We start from the raw sequence: 16854 nt of genomic DNA, 5'->3' as shown, positions 1-16854 counted from the left end.
CTCACAGGGAGGATTTTATACAGTAACTAACACCATGCTGCCTAATATTATGTTGAGAAAAACATCTGTCCTAATTGCATTTATTAAAATAATGTATGTGTTCCGAATTCTAAACAAATTCAGCTTAAGAACAAACCTACATTCCCAATCTCGTATGAAACCCAGGGACTACCTGTATAAGAATGTGAGACAACCTATCCAAATACTGAAGCAGGGTGATAAATGGGTCTTTTTATTGGACATCGTTCTGAAGCATGCTAGCCAATCCACTCAGAATGACCACCTTCTTACAAATATGGAGAAAATCACAGCAATTATCAAAGGCTGTGTTAATTAAAAGTGTGGTAAGAATGATGAAAGGTGGTGAGATTTATAATGCTGTTATTTTAGTATGAATAATGCCAAAATTCTGTTGAAATCTTGTTTATCGCAACCATTACTTAACTTTCAAACCTAATCCTACAAGTGGTGAATTTACCTGACTAGCATTAAATGTATCTGCTCTAAAAATGGTGCCCAAACATGACATCTGATCAAACTTCACTTTTATGTTTTGGAACAATGCCTCTATGTGTAGCACAGTTAAGTGATAGTCATTGGTAAAGGTTCTGATGACATTTACCCACTTGTCACAATTGTTCTGACACAAACATAAAATTTACAAACATGCAATATATAAGAACAGCAACTTCATTAACTTTTGAATATTCAAATACTTTTATATTACAAGCTCATGAAGTAGTGTTTTCTGGAATGACCTCTGGTCACCTATTCCAGAGCTATCAATGCTAATAGACAATTATTGAAAGACTACGATGTGTAAATACCCAAAGCTTTGCCTTTATTTAATCTTGATTTGCTCTGTAGTCATTATACTTTACAGATAATGAACATTTCATCATCACAGTCTGAAAATATTTGTCAACCCAGATTTAGCCTAAGCACTAGCATGCTTCCTAATAAAATTATTCCTCCCACGCATGAAACAATAACTCCATCTGCCAGTGCTGAAGCTATGTACAAAGGCAAGCATGAGTGAGCAGGTAAACTTGCACACTACATGTTTTAATGATATAAAAATAGTATATATCAACATGTCAACATGTAACATAGAATTTACATATATAACAATAGTGTGTAATAGTAAGAAAAAAAAATATGTGTGTGTGTATATTATATATATATATATATATATATATATATATATATATATATATATACCGTATTTTTCGGACCATTAGACGCTCCGGACTATAGGACGCACCAGGTTTTCCACACGGGAAAACAAGAAAAAAAAATTCATTTGATTTCCCCTGAGATCCAGCGCGGGGACACAGGTAAGTAAAAAAATATGCCCCTGTACCTCTGCATTCGGACCATAAGACGCACCCTGATTTTCCCCCCACTTTAGGAGGAAAAAAAGTGCGTCTTATGGTCCGAAAAATACGGTATATATTTTATAATTACTGATGATGAATATGAATGGTTCTACTGTTGTGAAACATGCGTGACAATTAAACATGTAAAACATGTATTTCAATTTTAATGCAGTGATGCCATCAATGTAGGTAACTTGAACTTTTTTTAAAGAGTTCTAAAATTAAAAAAAACAATTTAGGAACTAGCCGCATATGAAAACTTGCAGGATTTATGAGCAATTTGTTTTTAACATTCATGTCATCCCTAGCAACCTGTCAGTTTCTCTATTACATTCTGTAAAATCTGGAGTAAAAAAAAAATGTGTCAAAATATTTACTTGAAATACTTGAAAATTTTAAAGAATAGCTATTGCCTAACGAAGAGTTTCTTTCTAGCACATACTCAATACATAACCTTAGTGTCTAAGGTAGAGAGCAGGCATTTATGAATCAAGTAAGTACATGTAACAAGTTTAAGTGTAACAAATAGTTTTCAAATCTATTGTGTATCTTTTCAACCCATGAATTCAAAGCCCAACTGCTAATGAGGTCCGGATATCCCTTTCAATCATCATTAAATTCCTGCCCCTTCTAGCAAAAGATGCTACTCGGCAAGTCTTGCCAGAAGAGGTACATCCACTGTAATGGAAGGGCTCAAACAGCCTTCCTGTATGTACAACTACTAGAGGCTCCCTTCAGTATTGACCACATTTAAAAAAATTGTTCTACAATATATTTGTAATAGGTAAGTATTGCAGTCTTTTACCAAAACGTATTTAAGCATCCTTGCAAACACACCATGTAAACTACAAAATAAATGGAACTCCTAAACAGAACTATAACAGAAATAACAGCAAGGTAATGACTAACTAAAATATGGTAGAAGTCTTCTCTAATGATATGTCATTCATGATTACCAAGTACTGTATTTACTTCAAAATACCTGACTAACTCAGTTAAATATTGATATACTTTTAGAAAAAGAAACTCTTTCTCTTTATAATCTGCCCATAATATACCATGTTTACAAGTTCATTTACAATAATGGCAATAATTTGTGTATTCTACATTGTCTACCAATTAGCAAAAACAAATTAAATTTGAAAACTATAAAAACAAGAAAAACATTAGATTTAACTGTAAATTATATTCATGTCCCATCTTTTCCATGAATGGTGCCCTTTATTTAACTTTAAATCATCAATATATAAACTCTTATTCTGGTTAAAAAAATATAAATAAACAATGTCACCTTTTTTTAACAAATGAAAATTAGCAGGCATATTCATCAACTGATGATGTACCTTTAAAATGCTGCTACAATTATGTGGCAGAGCAGTGAGTTAAAAACAGAAATAAAAATGTTTCCACTGTCTGTCAGTTCTCTGTGTGACATTTTGGCAAGCCAAAGCATAAACACTTTCTGGCTTATATTCTTCCATAAAGATTTACGAGGCCGACGGCTCCTGCAGTTCACTTGGGTTTCTTGGTTGATAAGTAGGTGATGCCAAAAAGATGCTTCCCTCATTCAGGAAGCATTTGTAAAATGTCTTACTGAGTGATTAACTTTGTCCTTACTGCTTCGTTTCCCAAGGTGTTTTATACAAAATTGCAAATATATGTAGTTAAGGATAAGAGTATTTTATTATTTAAAAAAACAAAAAAAAAATGTTTATTTTACAGAGGAACAAACTTATTCTCTGTGTGCATGTCGGAACGTAAAAGCAAGAACACAGTTGGCTGTAAAGGAGATAACCTTTAGGTTTCGGTAATTTTCATTATTCCTTTGGTCCCTAATATAAACCCTTACTTTACAACCTCCCATATTACCACTTTACCCCACCTCTAAAAATCCTGTCCCACTCCCTCTTCATATACCCACCTACTGTTCACTCTATAACTATGCATCTTAACTACTCCATTTCTTTCTATCAACATTTCTTGTAAACCCTAAAGCTGTATCACTCACAACAAAAAGTCAATACTCTTAAAAAAATTGTGATTTTCATGTTCTTGTGCTATTTAAAAATGTACATCCCCCAGATGTATTGTTCTGCCTACTGTCTATATACAGTCTTGTCTTTCCTTTCTTGGACACGCTCATTAACAGAAGACACTATAGACACACTAAAGAAACACTATAGACATGGATGCATCATTGTTGCATTACATTCCTCACAACACAAATTTATATTTTATCTAGACTAATTACCACTGCTATATATTACATTGTCATGGCATTGTGTGAACTGAAAGAAAGGAGACAGTTAAGCTGCGTACACACTTGCAATTTTTGTCGTTGGAAAGGATCTTTCACGATCCTTTCCAACGACAAGGTGCTGCAAGATGCATGAACGATGCTGTACATACAGCACCGTTCATGCTCTATGGAGAGGGGAGGGGGGAGAGCGACGGAGCGGCACCCTGCTGCGCGCTCTCCCCTTCCCTTTCATTACGATCGGCTGTCGTCCATCGTCCGTGGATCCGGCAGGTCGGTCGTCCGGACGACACCGACTGTACACACGGAAGATTTTCGCCCGATAATTGGCCGATGCCGATTATCGGGCAATAAAAATCTGCCGTGTGTACGTAGCTTAACTCAAATACTAAGAACAGCTAAGAACAGACACCAGAGGCTTGGTCTAACATATCTTGATTTCTGCTGTGACATTTAGATAGCGGGGTCAGAATTTGGCATCAACAACATGAAAGCATAGATCCATTCTGTCATGTAATAGGAGTTCGGGCTGGTGTTGGTGTAACAGTGTGGGGGATATTTTCTTTGCACATTATTGGCTCCTTGGTACCAAGTAAGTATTGTTTAAATACCACAGCCTACCTTAGAATTCATGATGACCATGTCCATCCCTATGATTGCTACTTCTAGCAGGATAATGTGTAGGATAATGTTTTAAAGCTCAAACTGGTTTCTTGAACTTAATAAGTTCATGGTACTCAAATGGTCTCCACAATCACCAGATCTCAATCAAACAGAGCACCTTTGGTATGTGGTGACACCAGAGATGTGCAGTCAACAAATCTACAGCAACTGAGTGAGATTATGGATAAATGAACAAGAAACCCTGATGAATGTGGTCCAGGACATCATATGTCATCAATGCCATGAAGAAGTTCTAATGCAAAAAGGAAGTCCAATTAGGTACTTGCAAGGTATACTGAATAGGATGGCCTGTGACGTTACATAATATTAATATTTATAAAAATAAAAGGATAGTCACTGCATTTTAAGGAAATCTAATTTTTTTTTCACCATATCCCATGATACGTGCATTTTTGTATTCCAAGGCAAATTGTAAACTTCCAGCATAATTTTTTTATTGAGCATGAAAATTTCCATAAAGCAAGTAGTTCATAAAGTCCATGTGAAAATGTGTAATGAAAGAAAACGACTACAGCAAAAACAATGTCATAATTCAGCTTAGCAAATCAAACTAACTTTAATATCATATGAAGAAGTGTTTTGCAGCATACAATGAACAATTTCTACTCTAATTCCTAATATATGGCATATTAAAAAAATGAAAGGAGAAAATGTTCAATCAAATGTTCAGTGTTTATTGGTTAGGATTGTATTACTATAAAGAATTTCAGTTTTAGGTGGGTGCTGGAAGGTGGTCTTACACCTGGCTTATTTTATAATTTAGGGACCAACATCTCTATATGTTACCACCTTCCAATATCATGATAATTGTATGATTTAGTCTCCCCAATATTTTAGGGATGAAGTGGATTTGGAGTCTCGTTGTTAGGAGGCTTATAAGAGACATAACAAATAATTGTGATATTTCCTTCTGTGGGATACAAAACAATGAAAATGGGAAAAAATCAGGAAGTATTTATGTATTTATGTAAAATAAACAAATGTTTACTGCACACCAAACAAACTGAAATAGGTTGTATACTATATACTAATATACTATGTATAATAATGGTACAATGGATGCTTAAATATAATGGTCTCAGGTCTTTTTGATAAAGATGTCAGAATAGACCCAAAAATGTTTGGGAAACAGGAACTCACTTTGTCAGCCTTGTCTGAATCTTCTTTGCTATGACTATAATGCTTTCATTATTTTTTTTTGTATGAAGCTTCTGTTTTTGTATTTACTTACACACATTTGGACATGATTATTCTGATTTGATTGAAACATGTGTAGTGTGTCCAATGTTTGGCAGTAGTAGACAAAAAGTGAAGCTATATAAAAGGATACAGCGATATTGTATGAAGAGCTTCACTTAAATACCACTAGAGTTTCTGCTCCTGAAGATAACCTATCACTTAGCAGCCTACATTGGCTTGTTGCAATTAAAGTAATGATTTACTGACCTGGAACAAACTATGACCCAATACTTTACCAGCTATGCCAAAACATCTGGCCTAAATACCTGTTCCATCAAGTCAGCAATGGCAGCGCCCTCTTTCTATCTTGATGTTTTCTTTTATTACAATGCACACACACACATATATATATATATATATATATATATATATATATATATATATATATACACACACACTAGTACTGACATATATAAGCAGTAAATATAGGATAAATCTGTTTTTTACTAAATGAAGTGCTAATGATACCTGTAGGGATTTTTGAAAATTCCATTTTTTTTTATAGTTACCTCCACACACAGGCCAGCCTACCTCTCGCAGCACCGCGGACATCTGGCACAGTTCCAGGGTGCAGGAACGTCTCAACATGTATTTAGTTTAGCAAGCAAGACCTAACAGCTATTTCTGCAGAAGAGTGCCATAAAAACATTAGTGGCCAAACAGTGTAATGCAGTCCCTGTATTGTAAATTCGATCCAAAATACATACCAGGAAACTGAAGGATCCGGATTATTGATGGGCAGATTTTCGATTGTCAACCTGTACAAATATTCTAGGCAGGTACTATTAACCACACTCTTCTATACCCAACAGTGCATTGTTGTAAAAGCTCCTTTGTAGGATATGGGAAAAGGAAAAAGTGGTAGGTTTAAGATTTACAAAAAAGTCACTATTTGCATATATATTAATTTATGATACTTTCAGCACATACATGAGCATACTGGTGCTTGATTTTGCAAAAGGAATATATAACCCCATACACTGGCAGCAATCACATGATATTTCTGGCTTTCTTTCAAATACTGAGGAAGTTTAATTCAGGCAACATTTATCAGAGTAACAAATAAAACACATCTATTAACAACATGTGTCTTTTACACCTCAGATAAAATGATTTAAATAATACAAATAATCAATAGAATTTAACGCATCCATTTGATTTTTTTCAAATCTAAAAAGCTCTGCACTTCACAACCTGCTAACTGGTAACAACTACAAGAAAAATGCAGAGTTACGTCTCTGGCGCTAGGAATAGTTAAACAATTACACTTCTGAAAGTCAGTAACCCCATCACTCCCCCCCCACGCTTTTCACCAGCCCAAACACTATCTTAGTCCTTTGAACCACACATAATGGTATCTCTCATTTATAAGTAACACTCTCTAGTCAAAGATCTTGTTCCAAAGGGATCTTAATGTAAAACCACTCAGACGATGCAGAGACACACGCTTTTGGAGGCAGACGGTGAAGGTGTTTGAGAATCAATGTAACACCATTACAGACGGTGTTAGCTTAACAGCTGTCATAAACACTTCATAATCACTCAGGCATTCCAGCAGGGCTCAGATTAGTGCATTATTTCATTAACTGCTGCACAAATAACAGAAATAGAGGTGTACATTTAGATTTCAGAACTCTCACACAACACAGGGCCTCTGAAATAAATGACTGGAAATCCTCTAACTGCCTCTGTTGTGATACTGTCAATATAAAAAAGGTATGGGTTATCAGGTCATCCAGAGTGTAATTATACACATATTTTAACATTTGGAATATGTATACATTACAGGAATGTGCTTACCAGTGCATGCAAATATATACATAACACAACCTAAAAGGCTTGACATTAAAAAGCGTATAATAGTAGGCTCTTTAAATAAGTCACCATAGCTATTAAAACCGTAAACAACTTTTAAAGGTTTCCAGCCACAGAGATATTTATTTTTCTATTTCTAACCAGTTGAAGCCAAACTAAAGTTTACTTTTTAAGACTTTAGTTAGGTGTGCAAGAATACACCTAAATACCAATGTCATTAAACTAGTTTAAATTTTCTCGTTTAAAGCTCAAAGCTAGTCTACTAGAGCTGCACCTCCAAACCAAAGTCTTTTCCTCGGTTTACAATGAGTAGATTGCTTCATTTTCTTAGTTACACGGAAACTTCTATTTGCTTTCCAGTGGCAGGGACCTATAAGGAATTCAAAGTGGATCCAGAAAAAGGGATTTAGACTCAAAGGGACAGTAAGGAAACATCAGGGGTGGGCACATCTCTACATTAGTGGTCGTCAACACCTGTAAATAGTGCTTGGCAAGGAGCAAGGTGCAAGAGTTAGAATTAGTATAAGCATTGCTTACAGGGCTGCAAAAGTCTTATCAATCCTCATATTATATTTTATCTTAATGAAAAAAACACAAGTGGTAATTTAACTACACAACAGGTACATTTTTTTACTTGCTCACACTTTTTTTTCTTGATAAGTGTGATGCACACTAAAGACAAGTTGGCATTCTTAAGAATAGGAAACTGGTTTGAGAAGCAATCAGCAGTAAGAAAAATTATTGTTCTATTTTACATTTTTGAGGGCAGTGGTGACATATTAATTCCGTCCATTTATAATATCATTGTTATAGGTTACAGTATGTTAGCCTTTCTTGGTTTCCCTTGACCCCCCCCCCCCCTATCATATCCTGACTGGATATCCTGCCTGGCTGCTCCCCTGCCCTGCTATTTAAAAACTATGATGTTATATTCTGTTATCAATGAAGGAGTGAAGGTTACTATGTAATACAGAAGCAGGAATAATTTGTTTATAATTTTTATCTGTACCTATTTGTATATATGTATGTATATGCATATGGCCACCTATTGATGATGAATGATCAATAAACCCCTAATGAAAGTGGATCTATGGAAATATCTACTGTTAAAGGAGGCAGTGTTGAAATCGCTGCACACACATTACTACTGTTGTACTGTTCTAGCTTGTTTGGATCAAAATACATATTTCCATCCACCTAAGTGTGGCTGTGGTATTCATTCCCCAATTGTGGAAATGGCCAGCTGCCAAGCTTATCAGTACTTGGGTTGCAGATGTTAAAAACTTCATGATGCATGAAGAGATTTCCTACAGTAAGTGAGGTACATTTCCTCTCCCCGACTCTAAATGGGCCCCTTGGCTCATGTTCAAGCAGTCTCTGGATTATAAACTGTCACTAGTTAACTGGTAAAAGCTTTCAGAGTGAACTTAGTGAGCCTATCTGTTACCTTTACCACTTTACCTCACCTTACTGCCTAGCTTTCCTATCTCTTACTGTTCTTGCTTGATTTGCATTAATCAAGTCAACCAGCTTACGTTTCTTATCCTTTACCACTAAGTGGTTCAATTCTAAATGTTTTCACACAAGATCTACAAAGCTTTCACCAAGGATTTACAGGTTTTTTTTAAATCACTGTGAATCTCTTTTGTGTGAAAAATAGACTTTAAATTTAAAAAAAAACAATGATCGTAAAAAAAAAAAAATATGTCCCTATAACGACATCAGTTATGTTTTTTAAATACATAATTAAACAGAGAAAATCACCTGGATCTATCCCCAAAACGCTTGCAGTGATGCATTGCTGCTGATGCTACCTGAATTGAAGCAGGTATCTTCAATAAACAATAAATCCAGATTAAATCTAAGTTAAAGTTCTCCAAGGCTGGAGAGAATACACTTTCATCAGTAAAACTCTGTAATTCAGCAAACCTGGAATGGATTTCCTAAAAGTCGTTAGCTATTTGTTAGCAAATGTTTTCAATCCTGCACCAGATCCATTCCATGGAGCTAAAAAATAGCAAATGACTTTGAGGAAACCTTTCCAGGTTTGCTGGATCACTTAGCTTCACTGATGAAAGTATTCTCTCCAGCCTTGGAGAACTTTAATAAATCAGGGCCTCTGTGTTCAGACACCTGATGGTAGCAGCCAACTCCTGCATCGCTGCCTTCTTGCAGAAACAAGAACCTCCCCGATGAGCTTGTGGTATCAATGGGTTAAAAAAAATGAAAATAGGGAAGACCTTACCTCCTCTTTATGAGGGATAAGTAGAATTTTTTTAACACGTCATTCTATTGGTCCCAATTTACCTGCTCCCCAGAATACAGATACCATATGGGTCCGATATAACCCCTAGGAAGCTCAGATGGTAAGGGCCAATGTGGTCCTTACTTGTCATGTCTGGACAATATCCCCCCCCCCAAATGCAAATGCACATTTTTGTGTATCTGTATAGTATTCATGTTTAAATATCCCCACCTTTCATGGGTATGTGCACACAGAGATGATTTGTTATTGTTTGAAAACACCTTTTTTTTAAATTAAAAAAATTATATTTATTTAAAAAAATAGCATTGCTGATGAATCTGATGAATCTAATGAATTCCATTATTTGGTGGGATAATAAATGTAAATAATGGTTCACTTAAGGCTACATTTATAATTTTGATTTTGAGTTGATCAATAAAAGTGCTTTTTTATCATGATAAGTGAACTAGGATGGACAAAAAAAAAACTTTAAAATGGTAGTAAGGGTAAACATACAGGTACGCTGGTTTAATAGCAGATGTCATTCACAATTTGTCAACTAGGTGGTGCTGTGTTTTAAATTACAATGAATACGTAAATGAGTATTGCCCACGTCTACATAATACCTTTCAAGTATATTGAATTATATTTGTCTCCTCTGGATAATTTTTAGGTATATTCACCTTCTCAGTTTGCACAGAACAAATCACTATGCTTATTGTTTATAAATTTACCACTTATTAATGTGAATATCTGTAAATAGACACCATGAATTCCCCCCACTTCCGGAAATCTAGCAAGGATGTGAGCCTGATTTTACCCATTTTATCTAACTGCTGACACTGCACTTACAAAACCTATTGTATTTATTTATGTAATAAATCACACCGACACATTCCACCATTCACCATTCATTTAATTCCTTGCTTCTCAGGAAGATTACCACCCAGTGTCCTTGCTTCAATTGTCTCTACTTTGTGTGCGTAGGAACATGGTTACCTTCCAGTAGAATTAAAAGGAAAATCAAGCATACATGGAGAATATCACAAACAACCCATGAATGTTTTTTGAGCTGTAAAAAGATAAATTTCCACAGGAGACTGGGATTGTTGGGTGTTATTGTTTCATTAACAGTTACTGAATATATCAGAGAAATAGAAATCTATCAGTGTAATGGGCAATGAAAAAGAAAAAGGCATCAACATTATTGTAGGAGACTACAGCACTAAAAGAGAGAAAGAACAAGATCTGCATGTTGAAATGTCAGCAGACAATATTGGTAATACCACAAGCATTAAAAAAAGAAAGTCGTTATACACCACTACTCTTAAGAAAAGTTCATATGCCTAGAAGTATCTATAAACCATACTGTAATCATGTAACATGTCAAGTCATTGATGTAGACTACATTCAGCAGGCATGGCAGAGTTGTGAAGAAGATAATGTAGCTGTCAGTAAAATCCAAATTGCGAGAACCACGTGTGTTTGAAAAGCATGAAAAAGACTAGTTGTTTCCATCTAGAATTTATAACATTTTCCAGAAGTTACATGCCTAGAAAACGCTTTGTGTTACAATGTATAGTCAATCTAATTATTATATTTATTAAAGTTTCTGTTCATATGTTGGTTTTAACCATTTTTTTAAATTCAAAATATGCTTCATTCCACAAAAAAAAGAAATATATTACAGGAGTCAAAAGCTGAGATGAACCCCTTTAATTGCGATAAATATACGAAAACTGGACAGTAAACTGTGATACACACATCATAAGTTCCAAAAGTTGAAACTAGGGCTGGAAAATGTATTTGAAAAGTTAAACTTAAACTTGAAATACACTTACCTTCAATCCTGCGGGGCAGTCCGATCCATCTGGAGGGGACAGGGCTGTCTGATCCATCGGGTCCCGTGACGTCCCGGCATCCATCCCAGGGCCAGTGCTCCAGGCGGCGCCATCTTCTTCTTTTCTTCGGGGTTCTTCATCCTACGTCACCCGGCCCAGGCGCGAGATCGGGTGAAAAAAAACTTTCTGATCCCACTGCACATGCGTGAGATCAGCAAATTTTTTTCTTTGCGCAAAAAGGCTCTTTCTGCACATGCCCAAGATGCTCGCTCCCAGGAGGTTTTGCATTCCCATTCATTAGAAGAAGTAGGGAGCGGTGCTGCACCCTTTTTTTTAAAAAAAAAGGGTGTTGCACTTTATAAAAAAAAATTTTTACCTTACATAAATGGGTTGTCTTCCCTTTTATATAAAGTGAAAATTCTGAGTTTAGGTACGCTTTAAGAGACGGTTTACATATTTCAAATGTACTAGTGACACCTAATGTTCATTTTCATTAATGCAAGTTTTCAGCAAACGATTGATATACAATTTTAGGGAAAACTATAAAACAATAAACTGATTTTCAAAAAGGTGCACAACATGGAATATTTTCATTACAGTAAATGAGTGCATGGGTAAAAATAAATTACAGCAGCTAATAGTATAATTAATTTTTATAGTTTTAATTCTCATTTATAAAAGTAACAACACTAATAATCTTACCATGACTAAAACTGATAGGAATATAGTTTAGGAAAGCTTTTTACATCATGATGAAAAAGGAAAAAAGCTTCCCTGGGGAAGGAGAAACTACTATTATGTCTGCTTGGAATCATGTTAAAATGATCTGCATTATTTAGAAACCATCTTAAAGTAATCAAAACTAAAGATTTGTCTCAATGTACAAAGTTAGCAATAAATCCTGTAAAGCAGCAATCCCACCCCTTTTGTGACCAAACAAATGATTTTTCTTTAACTCTGATCAACCTGAAACCTAAAATGTAACTCTTTACCAAATTAAAAGTAATCTACTCACTGGTACGCTCCAAATCTGCAGCCCATCTGTATACCCAATCATCAGAAGCAAGGGGGGGTCATTGCCAGTGCTTTGCATTTCATGAAGTTCCATGTTCCTGTGTGCATCTAACAAAGGGATTAGAAGTGGTAAGTATAAGAATATTTACAACACACAAAATGTTTTACATACAGTTAGGTCCATAAATATTTGGATAGAGACAACTTTTTTCTAATTTTGGTTCTGTACATTACCACAATTAATTTTAAATGAAACAACTTCAGCTTTAATTCAGTGGGTTGAACAAAAAGATTGCATAACAATGTGAGGAACTAAAGCCTTTTATTTTTACACAATCACTTTATTTCAGGGGCTCAAAAGCAATTGGACAAATTAAAAAGATGAAAACAAACAGAAACTGAAAGCCGCTGCAGTAAAGGTCTGGCAGAGAATTAAAAAGGAGGAAACCCAGAATCTGGTGATGTCCATGAGTTCAAGACTACAGGCTGTCATTACGAGCAAAGGGTTTTCAACCAAGTATTAGAAATGAACATTTTGTTTTCAGCTTATTAATTTGTCCAATTACCTTTGAGCGCCTGAAATGAAGTGATTGTGTAAAGAAAATGCTTTAGTTCCATTTTTATGCAATCTTTATGTTCAACCCACTGAATTAAAGCTGAAAGTCTGCCCAAATATTTATGGACCTAACTGTACAACATTTGCAAACATATGGCCTACTGAGAGATGTAATTGATTTAAATCAAAATTTTGTTGTCATAATGTTGTGATAATGTCAATAACTAGAAAAGAAAGAAATGCCGAAAGAAAAATATGCAAAATTAAACCTTATGTAAAAGCCCCCTTTTTTGTCCCCTTCAATTTCTCATCAATTATGAGGCTTGGCACAATCTAAAATCATTGTTATTATTAAAATTAGAACCCCTTTCTTGGTACGTTCTCTTTTTTCCTTCCTTATGTAAAAAATAATATATGTTCTTGCAATATAGTATTATAATTAAATTGATGTAATCTAATTGTCAAAAAATTTTTATGTTAATCTGGATTTTGAATCTGACAAAAATAAACGTCCACCCCTTCAGCTAGCAGTACTACACTCTTGGTTGCTTTTACAGATATTACTATATTACTAATAGGCATGTGGGAACGGGTGGATTTATAGACATTAGCTTACAGCTCAGATGCAGAAGAATAATAAGGCTGTGGCATGTGAAGCATAAAATTAGGGTTTTATTGATCTTGATACTACAGTCCTTTCTAATATCAGAATATCATACAACTCCATTCATGTATACTCAACTGAATAAATAACAAAAATTCCCACACTCCCCCAGGGAAACCCAGTATGAAAACAAGATCATATATTTATGATTATTATATCATATATGTTTACATTATTTTACAAGGTTTAGAGATGCCACCAGATTTCACTATCATTTGTACACAGCCTGTATACTTCGATACAACAACATTCAATATGGTGGCCTAGTGACTAGCCATCTGGCTTTATGACAGTAAGAGTAAATTGGCTTCTTCCAAATTGGCCATACACTATTATGCTGATGTCAGGTACATTAGATTATAAGCTCCACCGAAGGATGTGACGTGACAGATGGTGCATGTAGAATATAAATGCATAAAATTCATACATATTATTTGATGCAGACATGGTACTGAGTATTACTGGAACCTAAAATGTATTCTACACTTGAAATTACATTTTTGGCTTTACTACAAACTGTCCTAGAGAATACTTTTTCCTATTCAGAGCAATACTATTTGCAGGCAAAATGTGCAGCTAAAGACTCACATATGGCCTGCTTTTATGCATTAATTATTAATGCTTTCATATAGTCACACTGTATATTGAACCCTGCTTCCATCTGTTGATATACTATATTGATGACATGTTTGCCATTGGGAGGTGCAATAGTGAGAGATTTATTTAACTTTGATTTTTATTATTTTGTTTATGGATTGGAGATTAACATTTCTAAGAGTAAGGACTCCAAAAACTGAAATTCTGGATAAGAATATCACTATTAGATAGAAGGCTGAAAAATGATTTATAAACAAAACTGGCTAACTGTAATCAGTTATTGAATTACATTAGTTTCCATGTCCATTACCAGTACCCTGTTCTCTTTCACTTACAATACAGTACAGTATAAGGGTTTTATTATTGGGAATGGATACAAACATAGCACCACCTAGTGGACGAACTGTAAATTACACTAGAAGTATATATGGTCTCTGCTGTGTACTTTTATTACAGTACATGTGTAACATGTAAGAAATTTTACCACCTTGTTTTGCATAGAACACTAAAACAAGCTCTTCTGTTAAACTGATCACTATGAAAATCGGTAATTAATATAGAGAAATTGAGATATCCGCTGGATTCCTTGTCTGTACTTGTGAGGGTTATACCCTGTTCTGGACATCTGTTCCCATGAATGAGAATTTTTTCTATAAAAACATATTTTTATATATTTTGTTTTTTTGCTCTTTCTATTTAGGTAAATGAAGATTTCAAGGGAAAGTTATTTCTCCGTCTGTTTGTATATTAATCACTAGGTATTGTGACGTGTTCTCCCACTATTAGAACACAGGTGAGGGTATTTGCATTTACTGTTTTGATTATGATGCATGTTTAGCAGTTGAGATGGTAGTTGATGTATACCTATTTCTAGTTCCTGTTTGTATAGGTGGATACTCTGTACCTATGTACAGCAGATATGTGTCTTTGGGCTACGACTCAAAACTATTGCAATTATCTGTCATGGCCTTGATTTATTAAAGCTCTCCAAGGCTGGAGAGGATACACTTTTATCAGGGAAGCTGAGTGATCCAGCAAACCTGGAATAGATCTAACAATGGAGCTAACAAATAGCAAATGACTTTTAGGAAATCCTTTCCAGGTTTGCTGGATCACCCAGCTTCACTGATAAAAGTCTATTCTCTTCAGTCTTGCAGAGCTTTAATAAATCAGGCCCTATGTTTCTGTATTTCTAATAAATCTCCTTAAGTGCTGAAACTTCATGGCTAAGGTATATACATATATTTATCAAAACTTTATTGTTACAAAAGTTGCAAATATTTAGCATCCAGTAAAACATTTTTCTTACCGTTTAAATCTGAATTTTCAAAACGGACCCAAACTATTTTTTCTTTCTCTTCCAATGTAGGTGATCCACTATATGCCTGAAAAATAGCCAAGATCAATGATCACACCTCAAAACTACTAAAACATTAGAGCTATACAAATATTTTTTAAATGCAACAAAAACCTGTCTGTCAACCTGTTTGTCAATATTCAATAAAAATACACTTTTCAAGTTCCTCTTCCCTCAGGGACTAAACTCCCTTTAGAGACTAAACCCCCTTGCCCCTCTTACAGAAAGGGAAGTGCAGCCTCAGCCTGTTTATACCTGAATTTGCAATGGTGCTGCACTTGTGATCAGCTTTGGCACCAGCTACTGGAGGGCCTGAAAGATCAGGTGGGGACATGAAAATTCTACAGTTATTACTAGAGCCATTCCTTCAATATAACTGTTTTGGGAAAAAGTAAAATCAGTGGGTTTAATTCTGCTTTAAATTGAAGACTGCATGTACTTATGCTGTACTCCTGACAAGAAGACCTGTATTATGATTTCTTCAGGTTGTCCCCTTGTAGTGCTGGGGGGTACATCACTACAGCATTGGTGTCAAAAATTGTAACTAAAGCATGGGGTATTGAGTTTGTTAGCACCTATCTACACCTTCATGTCTTTACCATAGCAGTCACCTAGGATACTTGAGATAATCAACCCACACCTCCCTAGATTCCTCTAAGCTCCAGAAATGTTTTTGTTTTGCCGGGGTCATTTCCACACATTGTACCTTTTAGTGTCTGTAGTCCACTGTACCATACTATACATATTCTCTTTTAGGACAGAAGATTTGAATACATATATTCTTATTTCCTTGGTTTCATTGTGAAAGGTTAGTACAAAAAACAGACAAAGAGCCTTTTTCATATCTCTTCCCAACACAATGTTTTTGTCATTTTCACAACCCCAAAATATAACCCTCAAACATTGGTGATTAGTTATCTAATCATATAATCTTACATACCAAAATTGCAAAGCTCAAAGTGAACATATGTATTCTATTTTAAATGAGCTTTTTTTACTTATTTGAATCCTTATTTTAAAACATGCAGGGGGCAAAAAAGTGCACAAATTAGCCCTAATGTGACTTTATCACAGGTTTTAAAAACCACTATCAACTACAATGAAACTGTGTTTGCTAAAATCAGCTTTGATGCTTGTGCAGCAAGCACAAATATCATCCAAGTTTAAAAGGAAACACATAATTAAATATAAATATACATACTTTAG

At 34.9% G+C, this 16854-nt stretch overlaps 1 protein-coding gene across 1 annotated transcript in view; it reads right to left on the bottom strand.

The window, feature by feature from the left end:
• BCAS3 (BCAS3 microtubule associated cell migration factor) overlaps window positions 1–16854 on the bottom strand; it is a 532737-nt gene that overhangs the window by 502330 nt on the left and 13553 nt on the right. The window contains exons 4-5 of the mRNA XM_072407233.1: window positions 15601–15676; window positions 12476–12582 (exon numbers count right to left, since the gene is read on the bottom strand). Of these exons, the coding sequence (XP_072263334.1) occupies window positions 12476–12582; window positions 15601–15676 (183 nt within the window). The remainder of the gene's footprint in view (window positions 1–12475; window positions 12583–15600; window positions 15677–16854) is intronic.

This window comes from Pyxicephalus adspersus, chromosome 1 (assembly GCF_032062135.1).
Source record: "Pyxicephalus adspersus chromosome 1, UCB_Pads_2.0, whole genome shotgun sequence".
Taxonomy (NCBI): domain Eukaryota; kingdom Metazoa; phylum Chordata; class Amphibia; order Anura; family Pyxicephalidae; genus Pyxicephalus; species Pyxicephalus adspersus.
Note: the sequence above shows the minus strand (reverse complement) of the source record. Positions and strands in the feature narration are given on the sequence as shown.